An 11,229-nucleotide genomic window follows, 5' to 3' on the forward strand; every position below is an offset into this window, starting at 1 on the left:
CTAAAAATTTTAAATCCCTGAAAGGAGGTCAAGTGGATGCGTGACCACGTAGCATCTAGTAGAAAGAAAGCCTTTTACTCTCAGAGAAGACTGAAGAGGAACCAAGGACTGAGCAGGCATCCACTTCTTTTCCCATGTAGGCTTTTGTGCCCTGCTGCCTAGGCCCCATGGTCTTCCTAATTTTTTGTTTTTGGATGTAGTTTTTGATATTTTTAAAAAGCGATGTTTATTATCTAACATACTTATTAAAGAATAACAAAAAAGAAGCAACTTTAGGAAACAACATGAGAATATTTGCCTCATGGGAACATGTCTAAATCTTCCCCACTCATACCTGAACTTTGTCTTCAGGATGCTATGAAAAATAGAACAAATGTCACACCAGGCTTTACAGTGAAATCCTGCCTTTGTTCTCTTTAGATGAACTGACCAGATGTGTTTTTAACTGTTGGTTGCTTCAAATTATTAGGTTAGCAATATGTCCTGTTGTAGTAACATCTAACTCAGGATAAAGGGTTAAAGTGCTGCCCTGGGTGTCAGATGACATGGGGCTGAGTCTAGTCTCTGCTACAAGCAGTGTGACTTGGGGCAAGGAATGAAAGCCTCTGAACTTCACTCCATGTATCAGATTCTCTGTTGCAAGCTCAGAAATGAATTTTAACTATCTTAAGCAAAATATTTGTTAGAAGAATGTCAGAGCTCACTTAATAGATGGGAGGCTAAAATACCAAACTTCGAGAACAGGCAGGGACCAAAGACATTCAAGGAAGGCCAGGGAACAGGGACAGATTGGTCTGTACCTTGCCACTTTCCCCATGGTAAATGTGACCATTTCCCCACTGTCGCTGTTCCCTTGGGCCACTTGCCTAAGATTCAGTGGAGAGTTTCCAACCGGCCAAGCTTAAACCACTTGCTAACTTCCTGCAAGGCACTTTGCAGTTCCAGAGTTGGAGGCCACCAAAAACCATGCATATTTGGGGGGATTCCCCAAAAGGGTGAAATTAGGGAGGAGAGATCTATTGCTGGACAGCCAAAAACAATTGTCAACTCAGATGTATCCCAGTCTGTAGAAATTGGAAGGTTGAATTGTATGGCCAGCAGTAAAATTATTGCTCCTGGATTATGTTTGTTTCTGAACGTTTCTAAAATGCACATGTTTGAGGCAAAAATGGAATCCATAGTTATAAGGTCATATCAGTAAATGATCATTCAAAATAAACAAATCAAAATTTCTGGGTTTTTTTTTTTTTTCACATCTTATTTATGGTCTATAGGAAGATTAGTCCTATTGGAATTTGTCCCTCAGCCTTGAACAAACAGACCTTTTTGTTTTTCCTTCTTAGATTGTAGAAAGTAGGAAAGAGGAAAAACAAATAGCTTCATCTGAGGATAGTTGTGCAACAGTTTAAGTGGAAGATTAGCTGGCACTAAAATGGTCTGATGGTTATAGTTAATGAGTAAGAACTGGATTCTTAAGCTCTTCTCTACTTTGCCAATCATTGCTCTACTAATGCACCCCAGTCTCTACTTGTCTGCTGGCAGAAAGACAAGTAATTCTGCCTGGATTCATAGGCATATGTCTGGGAGTTTATGTCCTAGGAAAGGGGGTTCCAGGTATTGATTGCCATCCTAATATAGTCACTTGAACGTATGGCCATATATTATAGAGATGGGGGTGGGAGTGAGGATTGTTTAATTACAGGTAATAGTTTCTATCACATTTGGATTAGAATTTTCTCCCATTGTAATCTGAGTTTCTTTAAGATTACAGAATCAAACTTTTCTCACTATCTGGTATAGTGTGCTTTTGACTTTTGCAGCCATGTTTTATACATCAAACCACAATTACCTTTTCTTTCCTGTGTTTGGAGGTTTAGCCAGACTGTTTTAGTAGGCACTAGCATTGATAGCTCTATAGTCCTTTGGCCTCTGGTCTGATATTTGAAGCTTTTTATTATGAAATTTCCTTTTTATGTGTTTATGTTCACACTAAGTGGAGGCATGAACCCCTTTCCACCTAATGAGATTAACAGAAGCTTCATTAGTGTCTTTAGTTTGAAAATCAAACAACTAAATAAGCAGAGAAAGCTTATCAGGGCAGGGAGAATATTAGGAGGGTAGAAGGTATTTGAAAGTTTCCCCTAGATGAATATTCTTCAAGACAGAAATATAACAGTTTAGATTATGTTTTAGATTTGATTTAGTTTAGATTTAAATTTTACATATATTCCAGCCAACTCATCTTGTACAATTATATTGTGTGCAATCAATATTATTACACAATAATTTACCTCTAAATTTTGGTTTCAGGCAGAAATACCAAGCAAACTCAAGAGTTTGGCATTATAAACATTATAAACATAAAAACCTACTTCCTTCGTCTTGATGTTAAGATAAAAGTATTACACCCACTTGCTGAAACTTGATTTTCCATGGTAAATAATTTCTTCTTGTGTGTTGCATGTAAAACAGAAGAATGTCTCTCCAACTGACGTTCAGCAGTTTGGCCAGGTGTGTTGTTGCTTTGTTTTGCTTCCTTGGCCTACCTGCTGGTCATGGATGATCACCCTGGCCACATTCCTTAAAGATTATTCCAACCACAAAACAGTTAAGTATTTTCTTCCCTTAACTGACCTTTTCATCTACGCTTTGCCTGAGACGAAATTACCAGTTAACAAATTTCATGCTTTAAGAAGTGATTTTGATTGGGAGGAATTGGCACAGAGTGCTTCCCCAAATTTATTTAAAGCAGAGTATTCTTTCTTCTATTTTTGAGACTAAAATGCTACTATCATTCCCAACAGAAGTTACAGTTCTCTCTCTACTGTCTAGCCCATCTGGATTCATCTCTCAGCCAGATGTTCTTCATTTCCTTTAGTATAGTCCCTCTGTTCATGGCCTTGATAGAGGGAACAAAAAAGGAATGAGAAGAGTTGAGAGCTGGATGGATTTCAGTTCTTCTCTCACTTCTGTACTCTGCTTTTAAATTCTGTTCAAAAGCTCTGTAAGGAGACACATATTTCATCTTCTATAAACTATATCATGAAACTAGAGCAGCACAGTAGAAAATGATTCAGAGCATGAACTTTCAAGTCAGACCTTGGTTTGAGGCCTTGCTCTGAAGATTACTAGCTGTATGATCTTGGGCAAATAACTTATGATCTCTGAGCCCTGAGTCTCTTACACATAAGTTGAGGGTAAAAAAAATAGTACCTGCTTCATAGGAATGCTGTGAAGATTAAAAATGTAAAGCGCCTAGCTCAATGCCTAGCATATAGTAGGCATCTAATTAAGTTAGCTGTTGCTAGCTGATTTTATATATCTAACTGGAGATGAGTTTCTCTTTGTTGAGCAAGTGATCTTATGGCAAGAGAGGAATAGATTTTCAATTGTATTCTGATAAGGGTGACAACTTTACTGTCGCTGTGATAGAAAGATGATCCCGTGTCATTTTATCAAGCAGCTAATTTCTCTCCATTTTTAGATCGAGAATGATATTCTCTTTATCTTGTGTTTTCCTTAATATAGGATTTTTAAGTCCTTTTGGGTTTGCATTTAACTTAGACATCTGTAATCATGCATGGATGGCTCCGTAGAATTTACTGGAGAAGTCTTATTTTGGATCCAGACTAGAGAGAACTAGTTAATTAAGAAAAAGTATAAAAGTTTTCACCTGACATAAATTTTTCATTAGAGACCAACTCTATGCCGATTGAATCTTCGGGCCACTGTTTCAGAAAGACTAATATTTACATAAATTAATCTCTTGCTATTCTAGCAAGATATACTAAGCTTTCCCCTTACATTGAAGTATGTGTGATTAAATTTGCATATAATTTTCATATGCAAATAAAGCATTTAATTTTCAAGTTGAATTTGATCCACCTCAACTCAGGAGGTTGTGAATTTGATTTTTTCACTTCCATGCTACTGTAATGCCATCACATCTTTGATAGCATTTATAGAGTTTTGACATTTTATAAGAGATTTTTGTAATCTGCCACATTCATTCCTTGTGACCAACAGTATATACCACTTGTGTGATAACTCGAGAGTCATAATCTGGGGTTACAAAATAAAGAGGGTTAATTGTATCATGTAGAGTGTGTCTGCTATGACTCTGTGGGACCCTATGCTGCACCTAGGGCCGTCTCCTGGCTCAGCTAGATCTGTTGTGCACTGTTTTATCACAAAAGTTTATTGAGAATTGTGTAGATGATTCAAATAGAAAGGCATCTTTTCCCTTTGCCGCATGTGAGTTTGACTTCTGGTCTTTCTCTTATAAACAGAAATTTTCTAGGTTACTTTGAGTTAACCAAAGGCCCTTGTCCACTCACCCAATCCTCCCCTTGTGAAAGCACTACATACATTTTAAAGCATACTTAGATATGCTTTAAAGCAAAAGCAATAAGTGTATCTAAGAACAGTATTACAGAACTCCAAAAACCAGGAAGGTAGTTTTTAAACTAGTATTTGTCAAAGAGAAACTACTTCTCTCAGAAAAGGAGTGACTGAAGTATGCCTGGTTGTTTTCAACTCTTAACAAATATACTTCTTTTGTAGATGTAGAGACTACTTTGTTTACAGGAAACCAAAGTGCCCGCAGCTGTAACTTTGTCTGGTGATAGGTAGAATATTTAGCCTTTATTTTTAAAATATTTTCATTTACTAAAGCAGACAGTTGCTGTGTTGGCAGAAGTGTGAATTTCATTTCCTGTCTGTGGTGTACCCCACTCATCCTGTCACTCAGACATTTTGTTTTAGGTTGTTCCCGTAATGTGAGCGACCCACAGCAGGGGAACATGTGCATACCACGAATGTAACAAGAGACAAGACTTGTGCAACAGACCACAAGAAGAGCGCAATGCTTTATTTAAAGATGAAAACAAAACAACATAAAGGCAGCCCCTCCCAGCCAGCATACAAATTTTAAAGTGGTGTCTGTGGATTCTTACATTTATTTTTAGAAGCCATGTTCCAATCTCTTTGGCAGGTTACCTCAGAGGTTTATCAGCTTCATGCCACTTGATTAAAGGATAGAATTGAGTCAGCAACTGACAACATTAGCGAGATGACTTAATTTCATTTGCTAATTAATTTATTATCAAACATTTATATTTTATTGTCTGTTACTCTGCCACATATGTTGAGTTCTATAACAATAATTTTTTACATGTGAGATTACAGAATTTCCATTTTCTTGTCTTAAATTACAGTTCCTGCTGTAGTGATGAGACAGATATAACAGTGTGGGAAAAACCATGGCGTGAATGAATTCGATCATCAAATATCTATTGAGCGCCCGATATGTACTTGGCACTATTTCCAGTGTTGTGGATACAGTGCTGACCAAAATAAAATCCTTGTTCTTCGTGAAACTTATATTCTATTATAGGAAGATAACCGCAATCAAGTATACAAGTGAATAAATATAGTTTTAGTGCATGATAAATATCCTGAAGAAAACAAAACAGAACAAGATAGAATATGATTGGAATGGATAGAAGGGGAGCTCTGACTTAGTGATAGGGCAGGAGAAATGTGTCCCAAGTAGAAAACAAAAAGCACAAAGGCCCTGAGAAGGGGCCTGAAATATGGAAAAAACAGAAGGCATTGCAACTAGATCATAGTAAACAAAAGAAGAGATGGAACAAGATCAGAGAAGTAACTTATCAGATGTTACAGGGCTCTGAAGTCCAAGCTAAAGACTTCAGCTTTTATTTATAAGCTCAAAGGGAAGCCATTGGAGGGTTTTAAGCAGGAAAGTGACATGATATATTACCTATAAATTTAAAATACAGAGATCTATAAACAGATTTATAATAAATCACTCTGGTTGCTGTTTGGTAAGTGGATAGTAGCAGTGCAGAAGTAGTCGGAGACGGACCAGTTAAGAGGCTTTATGGTGATATAATATCTGGGATTAATTTCCCTTCGGGGATAAAGCAAAGGATGTTAAACAAAATTGGCCATGAATTAAAGCTGAAATGTGTGAGAACATGAGAGTTCATTATGTTATTACATCTACTTTTGTATATGTTTGATGTCTGTAAAAAAAAAAAAAAAAGCTTTAACAAAAGCTTTTTACAGTGGTCTGAGTGAAAAATGATGGTGCCATGGACCACTGTTAGAGTGGTAATGGAGATAAGTAGACAGATTCAAGATGTATTTGAAAGTAAAACTCATATGTTTTTTCTCATGAATTACATATATATATATAATATATATATATATATATATATATATATATATATATATATGTATATATATATATATTTTTTGGTAGGGAAAAAGAGAAACCAATGATGACATATATTTGGCCTAGACAACTTGAGTGGATGAAGCTAGGGATCAGGTTTACAGGGGACTCAAGAGATTAGCTTTGGCAATGTAATTTTGAGATGCCAATTAGTTTTCCAAGTGGAAATGTTGAGTAGGCAGCATAATTTACAATACATTAGCTAACCCTGAATAACATACATACTTATATACAAACTTAGAACTCTCCGTTATATGTTTGTAAACTTTGCCATTAGTGATTTAAAAGTTCTACCCTTTTCAGATTCTGTGGGCAGCAATGAAAGGCTTATTAGTCTGTTGACAGGAAATAATTTAGATATATTTTCTGTTTTCTATAGATATCCACTAGTAATTGTATTTTGAATAGCCTCTATCTTGAGGAGTAATTCTCCACTTCTGTTGCGCCGTCAGCCACATGAAGAATGATGTTATAACATGGAGGGCAAACTCCACGGCTTAAACACACTTCCTATGTACTACTCCTTTTCAGTGCATGTCAGAATGCAAGTTGGTGGAAGTAAAATTTTGAGTAACACTTTAGTGTGGTATGTATTTTAAACATAAACCATTTTTGCAAACTTTGGATATATTATTAGTAACTAAGTATTTCAGCATATTCACATCTGATTAGAACACTATTGAAACACTATTATTGATAACCATAGAGCTAATAATAGTAACTAATATTTACTAATGGCACCACTTTCAGGAGCTGTATTCTTTTTGACTCCTTACAACCCTCTCACTTTATTATCCCTGTTTTACAAACAAAGTGATTTAGGCCCAAAAACTTCACTCAGGTAAGACGTAGCAGAGCCAAGATTCAAACCCAGGCATTCTGGTTCCAGAGCCTTTACCCTTTTTGTATGTGGTTCCAGAGCCTTTACTCTTAACTGCTACTATGTAATGCGTATAGAATATTGTATAAGTTTCGTTTCAGAAAAATTGTCTAGAGTAGAGAGGGCTGTGTGAATGACCAGTCTCTTTTGATTTTATTTTTACTTCATCCCGTGAAGTTGGGATTTTGGAAGAGAGAAGAGAGAATGATACCAAAGTGGGTCTCCATCTTACTCTTTAATTTCCTTCCTTAATTTATTTTCTTTTGACTTTTTCCTTATAGCATCAGCGAGAGCTTTCTAACTGTCAAAGGTGCTGCCCTTTTTCTACCACGGGGAAATGGCTCCTCCACACCAAGAATCAGCCACAGACGCAACAAGCATGCAGGTAAAGTTTGATATAACCCATTCTTTCTTGGTTCCTTTGATTTTCTGTTCTGGAAGTCTGGCTACCTCATCCCCATTTCACCAACAGTTCTGTAACAGTGAAAGAAAGCACTAGACTCTGCTATGATCACTTTTGTTTCACTCTCATAGATCATTTTTCCAGCACTTAGCAGAATACCTTATACATCTAATAGATGTTCAGTAAATTTTTGTTGGGAAAATAGTAAGTTACAAAAATACTCTAATAAAGTCTTATATGACTTCTCAATTAAGGTTTTGATAGGTAAAATATGTTCAGATGTTCCCTCAGATCTATGCAAAATCATTTCAGTTAACCAAAGGTTACAGTTGTTTTTCCTATCTGCTCTCTAGTGATAGTATAAAGAAAAATGATATGATATGATAGATAGTTAATATATATACTAAGATAAATAAAATAAACTCAGTGTCATGGTTGTGATAACAAGAATTACTATATCACATATTGAAATGCCAGTTCTTAAATGCCAGAGTCTTCTTTTTGATTGTGTTTGCATTAAAAAGACTGGAAATTTAACTCAGAGGACTTTTGTAGAAACAAAGAGTCATCAAATAAATATTCATCTAGAGATGAGTATAAGACTCTGATTTTGAAATAACCTGTTAATCTGTAACCAATTCCAATATGAGGATTTCCCCCCCACATATCCAAGCAATTCTTGGACACCAAGTGGGTGTCCTACGATTAACTCAATTCTGACACTGTTTACCTGGAGGTAACATCAGATCCCACAGGTTAAAGGCTTATTTGTACAAGGTTGCCCGCCCGCCCCCCCCCCCCCCCCCCCCCCCCCCCCACCGCTTTAGATGTCAATCACAAATCCAGGTTGTCTGTGGATTGGAGTTTCCAATGATCTTCTCCTTGAGTTCCATTAATTTACTAGAGGGGCTCACAGAACTCTAAGAAATTTATTATAAAAAGGTATAACTCAGGAACACTCAGGTGGAAGAGATGCATAGGGCAAGGTATGTGGGAAGAGACACAAAGCTTCTCTGCCCTCTCCAAGCATGCCACTCTCCCCAAATCTCCATGTATTCACCAACCTGGACACTCTTTGAACCCAGTCCTTCTGGGTTTTTATGGAGGCTTTATTACATAGTCACAATTGGTTAAATTACTGGCCATTGGCCATAGACTCAACCTCCAGACCCTCCCCAGGTCCAGACTCTTCCCTCTTCTGTTCCCCTGCAACCAGCGTCTATACTTAGGTGCTTTCCAAAAGTCATGTTATTAACAAAACAAAATACACCATTATTGCTCTCATCACTTAAGAAATTCCAAGAGTTTTAGCAGCTCTGTATTGGGAACAGAATGAAGACCAAATATCTATTTCTTATTATAAATCACAACATCACACCCACTAATAGTAGTAAATGCTTTTATATTTCCATATGTTGGATTTTTCTAAAGTCAGATGCACTTGTGCTGATGAGGTTAAGAAATAATCTAGGGAAAGCGGTCTCTAGGTATGGAATATTCACAGTTTAGAAAGATAATCAGCTTCATGCATGTCTTCTAACAGCAAGCCTTATTTATGTCATTTGGGGGAAAAAATAAAAAGAACAGTAAGTGGAGAAATCCTGATCTGTGCTATACAAAGAGTGGTTGCTTGTTCTCATAAATGTGCGACCGTAATGATGTGTTACCTCCAGGAGTGGAATAAATTGTAAGTAGTAGGAAGAGAACAAAAAAGACTGCAAACTTTGAGTGTGTAGGTCAGAGGTGAAAGCCAGAAATACTAGATCCCATTGAGACAGTAGTTGAGTTAACAACAATCCAGATAATCTCAGCTGTTTTATTGGCTGTCCTATTTGTTATTTGGACCTTCATCTAGTTGCAAATGTAGCAGCTCAGAATTATAATCCATCTCATTGGATTATAATTATAATTACAAAAATTCTCGAGCATGGAAAATTTTTTAAAGAGTAAGGAGAAAAAAACTCTTTTGAAAATTAGCTTTGGATTACACTTTCTAGAACCTTCCTCTTCAATGCCTACCACCAGTGGGGAGGGACACTTATCCCCAAAATATGAATGCATAGAGGAGATGACCTGGCTAAGCTTTGTATTTCTATTTCACATACATATTTATCACTTACAGTAAAAAGAAGACAAATTATTGGTTTAAATCCAACTTGCCTTACTAAAATGTTAGGCAAATTGCTCTGTGGCATGTAAAGTAGATGGGTCAGTGGCTTTGAAAACTCCTCACCTTGGTTAGCCTTTTTCTTTGGTCTAACTTCTACACTCAACTGCCATCCAGGTTTCTACTTGACCTTGTTCACTTAGCTTTCCCCATACTAAAAAGAAAAGCAGATTTAACACATAACGAATGGATTTAATTTGTAATCCAGACCAGAAAAGATGAGGCAGTATGAGTATAAACGTAGCTCACAAAGCCAGATCTTCACATATGCTGGAGCTGCTTTCGCTGAGCTCGCAGTAACTGAAGGATGATGGCAGAATTGAGAGCAAATCAAGGGCATACAATGTCTAATTGTACTTTCTTATGCATGTTTCTTGAACTGGTTAGAATTTCTTATCTGGGCTTCATTTGAAATATCCAAACAATTTTTTATAATCAAAAAATGATATTATGAGTGAATATCTGCTAACATTTTAAAGGGAAATAGCAAAAAATCTTTAAAAATCGAACTGAAATTGAAACTTAGCTACTCTCAGTGAAGTATATAGAAAACTCTAAGGGAGGGATCTTGATGGTACCACTATATTTCTTCTATTAGTCTGTGAAGAACAGTTTCTCAGTAGAAAATATCCAGTTTTCTCATGACAATATTTTCACCACTAACAACCCGGAGCTTCCACATACCTAAGCTTACAAGAGGAGCTTCGCTGTGGGAGAGGCAGGGCTCCCTCCCTGACTCTTGTCTGACCTTCAGAGACGGCAGCCGGATCTTTGGGCCAGTAGTGCTTGGAGTGGGGACTTAGGGCTGCTGTTTGCCCAGAAATTGTTCTCCAGAAGTTCTCCACCCTGACAATCCTTTCCTCAAGTTATTTGTCCTGATAGAACAGAAGGAAACTTGTTAAAAAGCTTTAGCTACTTAAGTCAGTTGTAACTTGTTACTCTAGTCATTCTTCGTTGTTTACACCTAATACTTTGTCTCCCCACATTGGGTCCTTTTTTTTTTTTTAACAGCTTTATTGAGATGTAATTCACATACTATATAATTGACTCAATTTACCCATTTAAAGTATACATTCAGTGATTTTTTTAGTATAGTCCCAGAATTTAGTATATTCACAGAAAGATGTGCAACCATTAGCACAGTCCAGTTTTAGAACATTTTCATCACCCCAAAGAAGAAACACAATATCCATTAGCAGTCACTCCCTGTATCCCCCACCCTCCCTCCCAGCCCTAAACAACCACTAGTGTACCATCTCTATAGGTTTGCCTATTCTGGGCATTGTATATGAAAAGAACCATATAAACAATATTTTGAGACAGGCTGCTTTCATTTAGCATGTTTTCAAGGGTCATCCATGCTATAGTATGTATCAGTACTTCATTTCTTTTTATGAACATAATATTCCAGTGTATGGGTATACATACCACATTTTATTTATTCATCAATTGATACACATTTGAGTTGTTTCCATTTTTTGACTAATATGAATAATGCTCTGTGAACATTTGTGTACAAG

At 36.6% G+C, this 11,229-nt stretch overlaps 1 protein-coding gene across 2 annotated transcripts in view; it reads left to right on the plus strand.

Moving 5' to 3' along the window:
- Nucleotides 1-11,229, plus strand: part of SSH2 (slingshot protein phosphatase 2) — a 101,085-nt gene that overhangs the window by 28,858 nt on the left and 60,998 nt on the right. For both annotated transcript variants that reach the window (XM_011359912.2, XM_011359916.2), the window contains exon 2: nucleotides 7,421-7,524. In XM_011359912.2, coding sequence (XP_011358214.1) covers nucleotides 7,421-7,524 — 104 coding nt within the window. The remainder of the gene's footprint in view (nucleotides 1-7,420; nucleotides 7,525-11,229) is intronic.

Source organism: Pteropus vampyrus, unplaced genomic scaffold (genome assembly GCF_000151845.1).
Source record: "Pteropus vampyrus isolate Shadow unplaced genomic scaffold, Pvam_2.0 Scaffold50, whole genome shotgun sequence".
Classification (NCBI taxonomy): Eukaryota; Metazoa; Chordata; class Mammalia; order Chiroptera; family Pteropodidae; genus Pteropus; species Pteropus vampyrus.